The sequence below is a fragment of the Ahaetulla prasina genome, chromosome 4 (assembly GCF_028640845.1).
Source record: "Ahaetulla prasina isolate Xishuangbanna chromosome 4, ASM2864084v1, whole genome shotgun sequence".
Lineage (NCBI taxonomy): Eukaryota > Metazoa > Chordata > Lepidosauria > Squamata > Colubridae > Ahaetulla > Ahaetulla prasina.
The window spans coordinates 105,151,617-105,168,213 of record NC_080542.1 but is presented as its reverse complement, the minus strand read 5'-3'; the positions used below and the strand labels follow the sequence as shown (position 1 = coordinate 105,168,213).

The 16,597-nt window shown below is 40.4% G+C and overlaps 3 protein-coding genes across 6 annotated transcripts in view; all 3 read left to right on the top strand.

Annotated features, from left to right (window-relative positions):
• Positions 1 to 123: 123 nt before the first annotated feature.
• CCDC126 (coiled-coil domain containing 126) lies at positions 124 to 4,838 on the top strand. 4 transcript variants are annotated; one of them, XM_058179479.1, is made up of 4 exons: positions 124 to 179; positions 1,615 to 1,831; positions 3,543 to 3,921; positions 4,663 to 4,838. In XM_058179479.1, the coding sequence occupies exons 3-4, from the start codon at positions 3,684 to 3,686 to the stop codon at positions 4,836 to 4,838; spliced, it is 414 nt and encodes a 137-aa protein (XP_058035462.1). In that variant the 5' UTR covers positions 124 to 179; positions 1,615 to 1,831; positions 3,543 to 3,683. The 4 variants fall into 4 exon arrangements, with proteins under 4 accessions (XP_058035462.1, XP_058035461.1, XP_058035460.1 ...); XM_058179478.1 differs by having other exon boundaries at positions 124 to 210; XM_058179477.1 differs by lacking the exon at positions 124 to 179 and adding an exon at positions 217 to 497.
• Positions 4,839 to 5,379: 541 nt separating this feature from the next.
• Positions 5,380 to 7,461, top strand: FANCF (FA complementation group F). Its single transcript, XM_058179470.1, has one exon. The coding sequence runs from the start codon at positions 5,385 to 5,387 to the stop codon at positions 6,405 to 6,407; it is 1,023 nt and encodes a 340-aa protein (XP_058035453.1). The 5' UTR covers positions 5,380 to 5,384; the 3' UTR covers positions 6,408 to 7,461.
• Positions 7,462 to 10,844: 3,383 nt separating this feature from the next.
• The window catches only part of FAM221A (family with sequence similarity 221 member A), a 29,569-nt gene continuing 23,816 nt past the window's right edge, over positions 10,845 to 16,597 (top strand). Inside the window, exon 1 of the mRNA XM_058181942.1 lies at positions 10,845 to 11,275. Within this exon, the coding sequence (XP_058037925.1) occupies positions 11,211 to 11,275 (65 nt within the window). The 5' untranslated portion in view covers positions 10,845 to 11,210. The remainder of the gene's footprint in view (positions 11,276 to 16,597) is intronic.

Here is a 16,597-nt window from a genome sequence, read left to right as displayed (position 1 = left end):
GCTATAATAAGTCAACGTAGTTTTAAAATTAGGAGCAAAAATTAACACTTCAAACCTTTGGCTTCCGTTGCCTTTCTTTTGCTCCACCCCGTTTATGGTAATTTTACCCGCTTTCCACCAGCAGCCGGAAGTGCGGCCTGGATATGATTCAATTGCTGTTTTCCCTATGCGCTGCGCAGGTAGGAGGTGCTGACTGAAACCTATGCCGGGGTAAGGGGACGCTTTCTCTGTGTGTGGCACTGCTGGCAGGATGCGCGAGGTTCGGTAGTAATTCACCGCTCGCACTTGGGTTTAGAGAGACACATCTGGGGACAGGGGAGAAAGAGATCGAGTGCCGGAAGGGCGGACGGGGTTTTAGTGACTGCCCGCCACCAGCTTTTTTTGCGCCGTATAACCCATGGAGAGAAAAAAATGTGATAGTCGACGAATAGATTTGTGTGAGTCGCTTGGTGAAAAACATCTGTGTTTCTAAGGCACGATTCGGGGCGTGTACAGAGGTATGTTGGTATGACATACTGACACAGAAACGAGCAAGCCAAGTTCTAACCTAGCGTCTGGCGCGAATTCAATTCGTGCGTCTAGTTTTTGGTTCAATGTGCAATCCAATAAACTGGGGCTAGATTACGGTTAAACTATGACAATCACGTGTGTGAACATACACAACCATCACCTTTGTTTTCTTAAGTATCATGGCGATTTTGCACATTCTTTATGCCTTGCAAATGTTTTCTTGATAGCTTTCCTGAAATAAGGTATTAGTATTTCACTTCCTTGCTCCTTGAATCATTTTGTTCCTTCAGTCAAGCTTCCTCCAGCTTATCTATATTGCAGATTTTGAAATAAATATGATTGTGAACAGGTTTTCTTTTTGAAAAACCTTTTCCTCCTAGTAGATTTCATTTTAAATGGTATCATTTTAAAAAGCTTTATGTTGTATAAATATTTGAGTTTAACTTGATTGAAAATATGTAATTTTATAAAGTTAAATATTATTTTTATGACCTTAGTAGGACATGTGAACTTAGATGGACACTAACCTGCTGACAGATTTTAAATTCTTTCAATTTAATAGTGTTTACTACTTCTTAAAATAATTTTCTATCTGATTACAAATAGGAAAATTGGTGTCTTTCTGTTGATGCAGTGATATCCACTGCAAAGGTATTTTCTATTTAAGTTTGATAACATACAAATAACATTAGGCCAGTAATAAGTAACTTGATAATATATATATGCTATTGTATAGTTAATAACGTATTTGCATTTTGAGAGTCTCATAAAGACCCAAAGATCACCTACTAAATAGATTTGTGTAAATCTGAACTTTACATACAATCCTCATTTTTTTTTTTTTTTGCTTATGTCTTGCTGAACAAAAAGGTAAGAATTTTGAGAGAATTGTTTCTTATAAATTAGTATACATTGGGCTTTGGGCAGTTTGGAATATATTATTTTTGACGTTTTGGTCTTTAATATCTTTTTCCTTATACTAAAGGATTATAAAATCTATGTTTGACGTGCCAACATGTCTTTTAAAATTTCTTCTCATGCCTACATTTATAACAATAATGACTTGAACACATTTTCATATTTTTTTAAATTCTTTTTCCTCAGATGTTTCTCCCTCTCCTAAATGGTTATCATTTCACCAGCAAAATGTGCTACTCTTAATTCTGAAAAATAAGAACTGCATTAGGCCAACTAAATACAACGGATTAAATAATTCTTGAGTTTACTCAAAATGATATTGAGCTGAGTATGGATGCAAATGTTGGCTTAGAATATTGGTTATTGAGGACAGCTCCAACTAAAGTAGCAGGATTATAAAATGGTAGGTGTTCCTAATTTATTATTTTGAAAAATACTTACCTTATGTGTTGACAATATGCAACTTTGCAATATGCAATATTAATCTGCAGTTGAAAATTGTCAGATAAAACACTGTAGATGTAATTCCTACATAAGTAGTTCTAAGTTGTTGTTTTTTCTAATGGGGCTTATTCTAAAGCAGGCCTGTCAAACTGGCGGTTTGCAGGCTGGATATGGCCCGCACAGGCCACGCCCACTCTGGCCCTCCAAAGGCAAAAAACATCACGATACAGCCCGCAATGTGAGCGGGTTTGACATCCCTGTTCTAAAGAGTCTGGATGTAGCTTCTATTTTCTCTCACTATTAACCAAGCTCCCTGGGGTTTGGGGGTCTGGAATAAAAAACCTTTAGGGAAGTCACGGATTTCTCACTCGCAGATGGTTTACAGGTAGTCCTTGTTTAACAACTCTTACTGAGATCGGAATGTACATCCCTAAGCAAAACAGTTGTTTGGTGAAACATCATGTTATTACATTGCTTAGCAGCAACAATTCCATTATTCCTGGTTGCAATTGTTAGGTGAGGACCTCATGTTACTCCTGTTATTCGATGCTGACCTCTTCTTTAATTCTCATCAACTGCTACCTCCCCCAATTCTGCCCGTTTGGCTGCCCTGCACTCTGTTGCATTGCCTGCCATCCCCAGCTGACCTTTGTCATATTCCTCCTGCTATTGATGAGGTGCACCAGGGCTGCTGTAGTCCTTGAGAGTCATTGTAAAAGACCAGCAGCTGCCTTGGTCAGGCATACCTCTTCAGCAGCAGGAAAAAAAAGATGGCAAAGTCAGTTGGGGCAGCCTGGTAGGTCATGGTGGCAGGGTACTGGGTGGGAGGGGGAGACAAGCGAGTGGAGAAGATTGATGTGCACACTGTAGCCATAAATGCGGGTGGACTGCCAAACACCCAAATTTAGATCATGAAAGCACAAGAATGTTACAAATGCTATATTTTCAGCAGCCACTCATTACTATCAGTTATTCAGCACTCATGTAACTTCAAATGGTTGCTGAATGAATGGCTATAATGTTAGTGAAGATTAACATTATAGCACTTTTGTCTATCTGTTCAGAAAGCAGGGGGACGGGACAACAACAGTCATTGATAGCAAACTTTCAATTTAAAAGATACCATAGAGAATGAAAAAAAGATTAATAAACAAATTTAGACATAATTTCTTAGGGTTTTATATTTTAACTTATGAGCAGGGTATAGTTTAAAGAGAGAAAAAAGGATAATGGTTTATCTGCAGGGCTGATGAAATGGCTTTTCAACTTACTGCTGATGCTTTTTCTGATATAGTTAGTAGTTAATCAATATTTTTGTAGCAATTTTTTTAGATAATGGAATTGGAATTGTTGATAATAATGGAACTGTTTTCATAGTACAGCTGTAAAGCTGAAGTAGAGAGATTAAAACTTACACAAAGGCACCAACTAGTTCATTGCTGAATGGATATTTGTACCATGGATTTCCAATTCATGATTATATTGCTATCATATACAATTATAGTTTGGAAAGTTACTAGATTTTTGTTCTTATATTGCCTGTATTCTCAGCAGTCATTTTACAGGGTTTCAATAATAATGCTCTAGATTATATAACACATTCCAAATTAATACTGTAGTTTATAAAAATTAAATAATTTTGACACAAGTTTTTTGATAAAAAATTTCAGGAAACAAATGGAAAAATTAGACAAAATAGTCTCCCCCGAAGACCAAGCATGCTGTGAAGATGTTTTGCAAAACAACTTACCTTGAAGATACTGTGACTTCACACTTACTACCTTCTACTGACATATTTAGCCTGCTCAGAAATGATTTTTGCATTTTCTAGAAAAAATGTGTCCCAAAAATTGAGTTTATTGTTGCTAGTTTTTGGTTTTATCTGGGGCATAATGTTACTGCGCTACACCTTTCAGCATCCAAGACAACAGAGCAGTGCTGAATTGCGTGAACAAATTCTTGACTTAAGTAAAAAATACGTTAGAGCCCTAGCAGAAGAAAACAAGAATGTAATAAATGGTGATAATGGAGTTGCAATGGCGGGATATGGTAAGCCTACATAATCTCTGTAAATTCATCCTCGCTTTAGTTTTTCAAAATATATAAAGCAATATTATGTAAAAGTAGCATAAGAAGTTTTTATATTTATAAAGTGGAACTAATGTTTGCTACATATTCAGTGTTTTACTGAAGTTGAACATACTAAATAATAGTTTTCATTCATAAGGAATGTTAGACTGTTCTTAAAATTAAAGAGCTGATATATTGGTATTGGACATAGTATGTCTAGAAACATTTTGCTTTGAATAATATGGGTTTTTGTCTAATACTAGAAATGTAAAATTTCCAGAACTTTTGAAACAATGGAGGATTTGGAGAAATTAAAATACTTTCTTTTTTTAAAACTGATTAGATATAAAGAATGACTTTCAGTGTATTGTTATGAAGGTTTACAGAGGTATATTAGATAAGTAAATTGTTTATTTAGATGACTAAATTTATACGGTATATTTAGTGTTTTTGTTACAAATGAAAGTTTAGAGTGTTGTGCTCTAAGGAATATAGCATTTATTTAATATATTTAAGAAAAGCAAAGAAGAAAAATTAAAACGGAAAAATAGAACATAAACAGTACATTTAAAAAGTTTGCATATGCTGTATTTTTTCCATTACATTAAACAGATACAGAAAAAGTTATACCCAGAAAAACAATGAGAAAACAACTGTTTTCTCACATGAGATTTTGCCTGTTCAGTGTCACTTTCTGAATATACTTTTTTCCCCCTCTAGCTGATCTGAAAAGAACAATTGCAGTTCTTCTAGATGACATCTTGCAGCGCTTGGTCAAACTGGAAAACAAGGTTGATTATATGGTTGTAAATGGTTCAGCAACAAATTCTACAAATGGGAACTTAATGCCATCAACTACAAGCAAACGAGTAAATGCAGCACACAATATAAGATAATAGTCAAAATACCTTGCACAGGTGAAACGGCTTTAGATCTAATTCTTCAGGAGAGAAGCAAACAGTTGGCTAAAGGCAATCTATATCCAGTTGCAGCAGAGAAAAATGAACACGTAGAGGCCCAATTTCTTTATCTTCGTGTTAAGAAAGTTGCGTCGTAAAGCAACATTGTACTGTAACTTAAAAGAGTGTATTGGTAATAAAACTATTGTAGGAAGGTAAGCAGGTAACACACGCACACGCACGCATGCACACACTCACACACACACACACACACACACGATCAAAGAACAAGCTAGCCAGAAAATTCCCTCAGAACAAACAAAAGAAATCTAACAATAGGAAGAAAAAATGATGGAATTGATGGAATGAATTGCAAACAATACCTACAGCAACAGGCCAGGCAGCAGAAATTTTCTATATGAAAACCAAATCTTAGAGCAATCAGAAACCAAACAATATTTCTAGGGAGTGATCTCTTAGCAAAAGAAAACATTTTCTTTGGAGGTTGCCAATTGACAGTAACAAGGAAATTTGCTCCGCCTCATGGAGATGCTACTCTTACAAACTGAGCAGCTACCTAGCCTTTTGGCAGCTTCCCGCTCACGAATGGTACAAAGTTGGGATCCCACGACTCTAACACGAGCTCTAAATTGGGGGCACTTCTTTCGGCGACTTCACAGCCATCTTCGGGCTCAACCAACCCTCCGGGAAGCTTTGAAGCAACAGCTGAAAAAAAGAAGTTTAGTCAGATTAAGTCACTTGAAGCGCTGCCCAGAGCTTCTGGGTTTGGCACTGCTGGAAAATCCGGCATTATCTTCTACCACCCGCCATAGCCTATTCTGCAACTTCTTGATCCCAGCAACCAGTGGAACAGAGCCCTTCATCAATCTACTGGCAAGACGTAAAGCTGCCTCTCAACTTCTTGGTCTCTTGGAATCTCCTATAAAAGGAACAGCTGGTATTGAACAATGGGAAGGACTGCCAGTGAGAGTCCAGGCTCAGATGCTGCTTTCACAGCTACAAGGTGACAGAGGTGGTGATGGGAACCAAGGTCGATCTTCCTCAGCCTTGTTAGACTGTTTGCCCTGCGGTTCCATGCTGTACAGAATTGTGGCTGCAGCATTGATGGAGCCTGGTTGGGAAATGGAGGCCAAGGTGTTTCTCCTTCCTTGGTTGCTGTTTGGAGACCCAGCTCGTCTTTTGTCCTTCTGCCGCTTTTTGCCTCCCCGATATTTGGCTTCACTTTGTGCCCATTACTCTGAATTACTTGCTTCCTATTTGAGTTTCCTCTCAGCCTGGGGAAACAGCCTCAGTTATGATCCTCTGCATGGGAAATGGCAAACTGGTGGTGTAAAAGAAAATGAAGTATCTTGGGAGGAGATGCAGGACCGTGTCAATTGCCTTTACCAGGAGCCAGAGCCTCTGGGCAGTGCAGTCCAGACTTGGCTAAGACAGCTCAAGGCCCAAGATGGGAACTTTGAAGTCCAAGGTCTGAGCATTTGGACTGATCTTTTACTGGATATGGAGATGCCTCATTTTGAAAGAAAACTTAACTACTCTAATTAAAGATGTTGAGTAGAAAAGTATAGGTATTGTACAAATCAAGTAGAAAATTCTATGATAGTTTCAGAAAAGGTATAGATTTAATATCTAAATAAATTTAAATAGGAAATTGGCTTGATCTTATGAACTGGTTTACTAATCCATAGTGAAAAAGGAATGCCTTTAAAGTGAGCAGATTTTAAGTATAGATAAGTATTTTAAAATTAGTAGGCAGTTTTTTGTTCCAATTTAAGTTTGTTCCATCTCAAAGATGGTGCTCCAAAGAGTGTCTTTTTGCACTGTGAAATAGCTTGAGAAAGAATGTTTTAAAAATAGTTACACTTGAGAAAATCTAAAGTAGCAATGTGCCAAAGTGTAATCTTGCTACAGAACTAGAACAGTTGATTAAAAAATAGTAATGTATATAGCTATTCCAGAAACATTTAATACATGTATTTAGTAACTGAAGATATAACTTATGATGAAGTCACATTAATTGGATGTTGAACACTATTAGCTTCTTATTCATTGCTTTCCTATTCAATATATTTTACAGATGATGATACATGGGGCATACTGTATCTCAAGTTATTCCTGAAATAAAAACAAGAGGAGTGGGTTGAACTCTGATTATTGGAAGCAAGGCATTTTGATGTTTACTGAAAATCTATGCTAAAGCAGTACAGTCTGTTATGCACACAATTCTTGTGAAGCATTAATAACTGGTTTTATAACCAGGATCTTTTCAAATGAATTTGAAATGGGAACAGAGAGGTCAGCATTGCCTTATATCCATGTTAGCCTTATAGTGGAGAATTGTGGTGAAGGTGCTCTATAGTACAGTCTACATTCTGCATCGTAAATTATAAAATGAAGTGCCAGTTTGGGTTTTGCACCTATATAGAATGATTTGTAAAAAGATTGCTCTGCTATTTTTGCTTAGAATATGCTATGTGGTTTAAAAAAATATTTAGAAAAACAAGATTTGTGGTTCTAGATAATACAGTTTCAAATGGTTTCCTTTTCACATGACTGTAATATTTGGAAAGGTTAAATAAAATATATGTCCATACTATGAGTCCCTATTGATCTTTTCACATATTGTTTCAAAAGTTTTTATTAGTTTTTTATTGTAATTCTGTAAAATAACATATATCCAGTTGTTAGTATTGCTTTAATATCTATTTGATAAATAAAACAGCAAGTTTGGTTTAGGATTAAAGCAGGGATATCTGAGTTCTAGTCCTAGACAGCTGGGCAATCTTGTGCTAATTCCTTTCTTTCAGTCTCGCAGGGACATAGCCAAGCAGTCAACACTGACTCAAAGAAAAAAGATAGCAATAGAATGAAGGGAAATCCTGTGCCTATTTAGTTCTAAATATATCTCACTGCAATCTGTCCATTTATAGGTAATCCCCGATTTATGACCACAATTGAGCCCAAAATTTACATTGTTAAGCTGGGTCTTCAAATTTAAACACTCAGCCATTTGGACCCGCTTCCCACAGAAAAGAAAACACCGGGAGCCACAAAACCTGGCTGGGCATGGCCATCTCATTGTCACTCCCACCCAGTCACATTACACCCCCACCCAGCCATACTTAGCCAGATTTTCTGGCTCCCCTGTGTTTTCTGTGGGAATCTCCCTCCCTCTCTCTCATTTGTTTTCTCTCTTTCCCTCTCCACCCTCTTTTTCTTTCTTTCATTCATTAATTCTCTCCCCTTCTCTCTCTCGTTTGTTTCCCTCTCTCATTCTTTCTCTCCAGTGTTCTCTCATTTCTCTTTTTCCTCTCCCTCATTTTTTGTTTTTTCCTTCCTTCCTTCCTTCCTTCCTTCCTTCCTTCCTTCCTTCCTTCCTTCCTTCCTTCCTTCCTTCCTTCCTTCCTTCCTCTCCCTTCTCTCTCTCATTTATTTCCATCTTTTCCTCTCATTCTCTCCTCCATCATTTTCTCATCTCTCTTTATCTCCCTTTCTCTCTCTCCCTCACATTTCTATTTCTCTCTCTTTTTCCTCTCTTTCTCTTTCTTTCCTCTTCTCTCTCATTTGTTGCCCTCTTTTCCCTCTCTCTCATTCTCTCCCTTTAGCTCTCTCTCATTTCTCTTTCCCTCTCTCTCATTTGTTTCTCTCTTCTTTTCCTCTCTCATTCTCTCCCTCCATTTTCTCATCTCTGTCTCTCTCCCTGTTTTTCTCCCCTTTTCTCTCATTCTCTCGCACATGTTTGCGCAGGAGTGGGGATACCCTCTCTAAAGCAAGTGGAGCTGTGCCACCAGTGGTGTTGATTGAAAAGCATCTTCTGGGCTTAAATTTAAATTTCGCATGTGAGACTTTAGACGCCCAGAGGATACTTTTCAATCAACGCCGCCAGTGGCACAGCTCAGCTGGAGGAGTAAAGAAGCTCAGTGCAGTGGGAAAAAGAGGCTGGCCCTGCCGAACCTTAACAAGTTCTTAAAAGAGATGGGAGTACCAGATCATCTTATTTGTCTTGAGAAACCTATATGTGGGTCAAGAAGCAACAGTTAGAACTGGACATGGAACCACTGATTGGTTCAAAATTGGGAAAGGAGTCTGGCAAGGCTGTATACTGTCACCTTGCCTATTTAACTTACTGCATATGCAAACAACATCATCAGAAAGGTGGGGCTAGATGAATCAAAAATTAGAATTAAGATTGCCGGGAGAAATATCAACAACCTCAGATATGCAGATGATACCACACTAATGGTAGAAAATGAAGAGGAACAAAAGAGCCTCTTGAGGCAGGTGAAGAAGGAGAGTGCAAACGGCTTGAAACTCAACATTAAGAAAAGAAAGATCATGGCATCCAGCCCTCTCAATTCCTGGCAAATAGATGGGGAAGAAATGGAGGTAGTGACAGATTTTATTTTCCTTGGTTCCAAGATCAGATAGGGACTGCAGCCAAGAAATTAAAAGACACTTGCTCCTGGGGAGGAAAGCTATGGCAAATCTAGATAGCATACTAAAAAGGGACATTACCCTGCCAACAAAAGTGCATATAATCAAGGCTATGGTTTCCCAGTTGCAATGTATGGCTGTGAAAGTTGGACCATAAGAAAGGCTGAGCGCCAAAGAATTGAGGCCTTTGAAGTTTGGTCCTGGAAAAGACTCCACGAGTCCCTTGGACTGCAAGGCAATCAAACCGGTCAGCCCTAGAGGAGATTAACCATGACTGCTCTTTAGACGGCCAGATCCTAAAGATGAAACTCAGATACTTTGGCCACCTAATGAGAAGGAAGGACTCACTGGAGAAGAGCCTAACGCTGGGAAAGAAGAAGGGAGAATGAGGTGGCTGGTTGGGGTCACTGAAGCAGTAGGCATGAGCTTACATGGACTCCAGAGGATGGTAGAGGACAGGAAAGCCTGGAGGAACATTGTCCATGGGGTCACGATGGGTCAGACATGACTTCACAACTAACAACAACTGCCGAATCTTGCATGTCCACCCCAAGGATCAGGCTCGGAGAAAGCCATAGCACCCTCGCCAAAGATGCTAGCCTGTCAGCTGGTCAACCCGCCCGTTCTATGTGCAAGGGTTAAATTCAGCAGGTTCTGACAGTTTCTGGAGAACCAGTAGCAGAAATTTTGAGTAGTTCGGAGAACCAGCAAATACCACCTCTGGCTGGCCCAAGAGTGGGGTGGGAATGGAGATTTTGCAATATCCTTCCTCAGGAGTGGGGAGGGAATGGGGATTTTGCAGTATCTTTCACCTGCCACGCCCACCAAGCCACAGCCACAGAACCAGTACTAAAAAAATTTGAATTCCACCACTGGCCATATGCCTTCACTGCGCTTTGGCGGAGTCTGGCTGCCAACTTGAGGAGGGTATCCCAGCTCTTGTGAGCCCTCCCGGCCCCGCAACAGCCGGCCTGGGGGTCGCATGAGGAGGAGGAGGGTCGTCTTTGGGGAAGCCGCCATTGCGGCTCGTGCTCCCTCCTCAACTGCAGGCCTGTATATAATGTAAATATACATGTATAAATAAAACTCAATATACATGTGCATGCACACATAGTTATATATATATATATAGGTAATAAAACTCAAGGCAGAGAACATACCTAATAGTCCTGCTTCCTACTGTACTTTCCCTATAACTGTGAGGTGGATTGGGCTGGGCTGAGAGAAAGCGACTAGTCTAAAATCATTCAGGCAGCTTTCATAGCTATGACAGAAGTTAGAACTCAATCTTCTGATTTGTATGCCAGCATTTTATATTGTTTCTTAGCTTTATTCAGAGAGCCTTCTTCCTGGGGAATTCTGGGAGTTGAAGTCCATACACCTTCAAGCTGCCAAGTTGTGAAATGCTACCTTCTGCATCAAGCTAAATTTATATAAAATATAGGTAGTTAGTGAATCACCATTCTGACTTGTAGTTCATATATGACGCACTGAAGCATTATGCTGACTAGACAGGCAAAGTTTGTGGCTCTGGCAACTGGGCAAACTCAATTTCAGGAGGGAGGGCGGCCTAGCTAGTATTTCTTTACTAGCTGCCTTTATCGCAAAATCGTTAAAACTGTAATTTTATCGCTGAAAGCGTTCACGTAGCAACGGAAAAGCGGCAGCTTCAACGAAATATATTCAAAACCAAGGCGCGCGCTGAAAGTGTTCTGAAACCGCTGCGTCCAAAGCAGCGGCAAGTCCTCCCGAGCGACACTGCGGCCAGCCGCTCCTCCTGACAGGGAGCCGCCTCCCCTCTCCCCCGAAGCCATTGCTCTGTTCTGCGTGTCTCGAATTCCTCTTGGAAAGGCTTCGCGGGATCTCCGAAAGAGCATCTCTGCTGCGGATAGCCCGTAGGTTGTTTCCAAAGTAATGGAGCGGCTGACATTTGAGTCCGGGGCTGCCGCGGCCGTAGACGATTACTTGGAATATAAGAGGTAAGGAAGCCAATTGAACGAGCGTTTCTTATCTACCGAAAAGGGACTGGGAAAGTCGTTGCTAAGGCGCCGGTACGAAAGAGGAAGTCGTCGAGGAGGGTAACAACATGTCTCCAAGACCCGCGTTTATTTAGATTATGTTTGAAGACCCGCGCTATAGTCTGGTGGCGGTTCGGATTTCTGTATGCCAGATCTCGTAGCCTAGCTATACTGTAAACTCTACGACAAATTTAGGGTTGCTTACCTGAATCAGGAACACATTTTAGAGATTGGATAAAATGGAATTGACGGGTTTTTTCCTCTCAACCTCAGCAAACTATGGGGCAGCTCCCTAAGAGTTAGGGGTCTTGGGCATATAAATTAATAAATGTCTTCTGGCCATGTATAGGAAAGAATTTCTTCAGTTTCTAAACTGCTGTTCTTTAGCAACCACGACCCAGATAAAGATCTAGACTTAAGGCTCATTTTCCAATAGGGAATTTCCATTCCATTTTTGGCCTCAGCATTTTGGCTATGTTATTGCAACACAATAACCTCTAAAGTCTAAACCGTGGTTCAATGAATCCACTAATTTTGTCTATGTATTGTATACAAGCTGTTATGAATTGGGTTTGCACAAACACTGGAGCCACCAAATAGCGGATTACATCAAAACCTAGCATATGAGATCATAAGGTGCTTAATTAGAATACTTCTCTCATTTTCTGTTCCAATCAGGGCCCAAAGAACTGTTACCTATCCTAAATCAAGCTGCTTGATCTAAATTGAGTCGTCTAGAGTAGTCCCCACAAAACGTTCCCTCTCAGGCTTTAAAGTGTACTAAAGTTAATGGGTGAATTGGGAGCAGAAAAGGAATGAGGTGTCCCAATTTAACTAATCACAATCAGTTTATTGCAGGATGAAGGCCTCTTCAGTGGCTATATATGTTTTAACACATTACTTTTTTTTCTTCGTTAACTTCTTTGAATTGAGTTATGCCATCTATCCAATACTGCAATTGATATCCAACTGCGATTATCCAGCACTGATTTGTTTGTGGTGCTCTTCACCATTTTGATGATGCTACCCAAAGCAGTTTGGCAATTTCCTTGTGGCTGCTACAAACATATATATAGATATTACAACATTTTTTCATCATCACACACCACTCATCTTCACTGGCAAACACTACCCTACGAAGAACAATAACAAGATTGATATCCCAGTCAAAATATTTAGTTCTTATTCCAAGATGGCGCTGATGAAGGCTGCCTCGATGAAATGCTCTCTAATGGTTTCTTTATTTCTAATTATTCTCTGCGACTCACGGATTTCCTACTCACGAGACCATTTGCTAAAAATTAAGCAACATTTCTTTAAGGAGCAGCTTTCTGTGATCTCACCCCTCCCCCATCTTTACAAACGTGAAGGAGATTCTAACACAGAAAGAGGCAATTTCCCTGGAGCCATGGCATACCAAAAAAACCAAACAGCAGAAGTGGCGAAGGAGAATAAATGGACGGGGATTTTAATCAAGCTAAGAAATAAGAGAAATAAAACTCCTCTGCCTTCAATTTTCCTAATCAATGTACGCTCATTTGCTAATAAGATGGATGAAATACTCCTCTTAAACAAATACAATTCTGATTTTCACAATTCAGCAGTCCTATGCTTCTCTGAAACTTGGTTAAATGAATCAATTGAAGATAGCAGCCTGCACATCCCAGGGTTTCAGATTGAACGATCAGACAGAATTACAGAAGCATCTGGCAAAAAGAAGGGAGGAGGCTTATGCCTATATATTAACAGCAGCTGGTGTCAGGATTTAACTGTAATTTACAAATTCTGTGATGACAATTTAGAGACTTTAATTATCAACTGCAAACCATACTATTCGCCTCATGAATCTTCCTCATTTCTTCTAATTGCTGTTTATGTCCTACCACAAGCCTGTGTAAACAAGGCATTACGAACTCTAGCTGACCAAATCATGGAGGCTGAAGCCAAATACTCCAATTCACTGGCCATTATTTTGGGAGATCTAAACAAGGCAAACTTAAGGAAAGAGCTACCAAAATACTTTCAGCATGTCAATTGTCCCACTTGGCAAGAAAACTTTATACCATTGCTACATAACACTAAAAGATGCTTATCGGTCTTTACCATGAGCAGCTGTAGGACACTCTGATCATTGCATGATTAACCTTGTACCTGCTTACAGACAAAGACTTAAAACCACAAAACCAACAATTAAATCAATGAAGACCTGAACTGAGGAGGTAAAATTAAAGCTACAGGCCTGCTTTGACTGCACTGATTGGAATATTTTTGAAGATATCTCTGCAGACCTGGATGAACTCACAGATACTGTAATATCATATGTCAGCTTCTGTGAAGGCCTATGTGTACCGACAAGGAACTTGCGAATATACAGTAACAACAAACCTTGGTTCATACCTAAACTTAAGCAGCTACGTCATTCCAAAGAGAAAGCCTACAGAAAACGTGATAAAATGCTGTACGATCAGGCCAGAAACGTATTAACAAGGGAGATCAGAACAGCAAAAGAAGCTATTCTGAAAAGCTAAAGAATCAGTTCTCAACAAATGAAACAGCAAACATGTGGAAAACTCTTAAAAATATCACCGGCTATGGCAAACCTCCTTCCCAGGCTGAAGGAAATCAACAACTGGCAGATGACTTGAATGAGTTTTACTGCAGGTTTGAAAGGAAACTACAGCCACCTATCTCCACAACTCCCATCTCAGACGCACCAACAACAGCCAAGTCTCCTACAACTGACCCCATTCCATTGGGTTCACAATCCCTAGTGATCACAGAAAAGGAAGTACAGGACCTAATTCACAGACAAAAGCCAGGAAAAGCTCCAGGCCCAGACAAGGTAACTCCTTCTTGCTTAAAAGTCTGTGCTGACCAATTGGCCTCATCTTCACCCATATCTTCAATAAATCACTAGAGATGTGCTATGTTCCTTCTTGCTTCAAACGCTCTACCATCATCCCAGTGCCAAAGAAGCCCACCATCAAGGAACTGAATGACTACAGACCAGTTGCTTTAACATCTGTAATCATGAAAACCTTTGAAAGGCTAGTGCTGTCCCACTTGAAAACCATCACGGATCCGCTGTTAGACCCCTTGCAATTTGCATACCGAGCAAATAGATCATCAGATGATGCTGTTAACATGGCTCTGCACTACATCCTACAACATCTTGAATCTCCAAAGATCTATGCAAGAGTCCTCTTTGTAGATTTTAGTTCAGCATTCAATGCCATCATTCCAGACACTCTTCTAATTAAGCTAAACCAGCTACAGGTACCTGAACACACTTGTAAGTGGACCACAAGCTTCCTAACAAACAGGAAGCAGCAGGTGAAGCTAAGCAGGATCACATCAGATACCTGTACAATTAGCACAGGGGACCCCCAAGGCTGTGTGCTCTCCCCACTTCTTTTCTCTCTGTATAACAATGACTGCATCTCCAATGATCCATCTGTTAAACTACTGAAGTTCCCAAATGACACAACAGCGATCGGTCTCATTCGAGACAATGATGAATCTGCATACAGACGGGAGGTCAAACTACTAGCCTCATGGTGCGACCGAAACAATCTGGAACTGAACACGCTCAAAACCGTAGAAATGGTGGTAGACTTTATGAGAAACCCTTCCATACTTCCACCTATCACAATACTAGACAACACAGTATCAACAGTAGAAACCTTTAAATTTCTAGGTTCTACCATATTGCAAGATCTAAAATGGACAACTAACATCAAAAACATTATTAAAAAAGGACAACAGAGAATGTTCTTTCTGCGCCAACTCAGAAAGCTCAAACTGCACAAGGAGCTGCTGATCCAGTTCTACAGAGGAATTATTGAGTCTGTCATTTGCACCTCTATAACTGTCTGGTTTGGTTTTGCCACCCAACAAGAAAGACACAGACTTCAGAGGATAATTAGAACTGCAGAAAAAATAATTGCTATCAGCCTGCCTTCCACTGAGGGACCTGTATACTGCATGAATCAAGAAGAGAGCCATGAAAATATTTACAGATCCCTCACATCCTGGACACAAACTTTTTTCAACTCCTACCCTCAAAAGGATGCTATAGAGCACTGCACACCAGAACAACTAGACACAAGTACAGTTTTTTCCCGAACGCCATCACTCTGCTAAACAAATAATTCTCTCAACACTGTCAAACTATTTACTAAATCTGCACTATTAATCTTCTCATGGTTCCCATCACCCATCTCCTTCCACTTATGACTGTATGACTGTACAGTCATACAGACTGTACTTTGTTGCTGGTAATCCTTATGATTTATATTGATATTGATTGTTTCCTGATTGCTTATTTGTATCCCATGATTATCATTAAGTGTTATATCATTAAGAGAGAGAAGAGGATAAGATAGGGGAGGCTTTTATGGGGCAAGGCTGAGGGAGAGAAGAGGATAGGGGAGACTTCTGTGGGGCAAGCCTGAGGGAGAGAAGGGGAAATGATAGGAGACATTTCTGTGAGGCAAGGCTGAGGGAGAGGAGGATAGGATAGGGGAGGCTTCTGTGGGGCAAGCCTGAGGGAGAGAAGGGGATAGGATGAGGGAGGCTTCTATGGAGCAACCCTGAGGGAGAGAAGGGGATAGGATAGGAGAGGCTTCTGTGGGGCAAAGCTGAGGGAGAAAAGCAAAGGGCCGGTTTAGCTCTGCCTGGTAAGGCCTGTTATTAAGAACACAAAGCCTGCAATTACTGCAGGTTCGAGCCCGGCCCAAGGTTGACTCAGCCTTCCATCCTTTATAAGGTAGGTAAAATGAGGACCCAGATTGTTGGGGGGGCAATAAGTTGACTTTGTAAATATATACAAATAGAATGAGACTATTGCCCTATACATTGTAAGCCGCCCTGAGTCTTCGGAGAAGGGGATAGGATAGGAGAGGCTTCTGTGGGGCAAAGCTGAGGGAGAAAAGGGGAAAGGATAGGAGACATTTCTGTGAGGCAAGGCTGAGGGAGAGAAGGATAGGATAGGAGAGGCCTCTGTGTGGCAAGGCTGAGGGAGAGAAGGAGATAGGATAGGGGAGGCTCTGTGTGGCAAGCCTGAGGGAGAGAAGGGGATAGGCTAGGAGACGTTTCTGTGAGGCACGGCTGAGGGAGACAGGATAGGAAAGGCCTCTGTGGGGCAAGCCTGAGGAAGAGAAGGGGATAGGATAGGGGAGGTTTCTCTGGGGCAAGGCTGAGTGAGAGAAGGGTAGAGAAGAAACTGATCGTAACTACTCATTAATTTTCAAGCTCTATGTGTTGATTTATCAAGCCCGATCA

Bases quoted from the DNA above. Each gene is read 5' to 3' on its own strand.
- CCDC126 (XM_058179479.1), top strand. From the start codon at position 3,684: ATGATTTTTGCATTTTCTAGAAAAAATGTGTCCCAAAAATTGAGTTTA. The intron at 3,922-4,662 runs GTAAGCCTACAT...TTCCCCCTCTAG, and splicing joins AGTTGCAATGGCGGGATATG to CTGATCTGAAAAGAACAATT.
- FANCF (XM_058179470.1), top strand. From the start codon at position 5,385: ATGGAGATGCTACTCTTACAAACTGAGCAGCTACCTAGCCTTTTGGCA.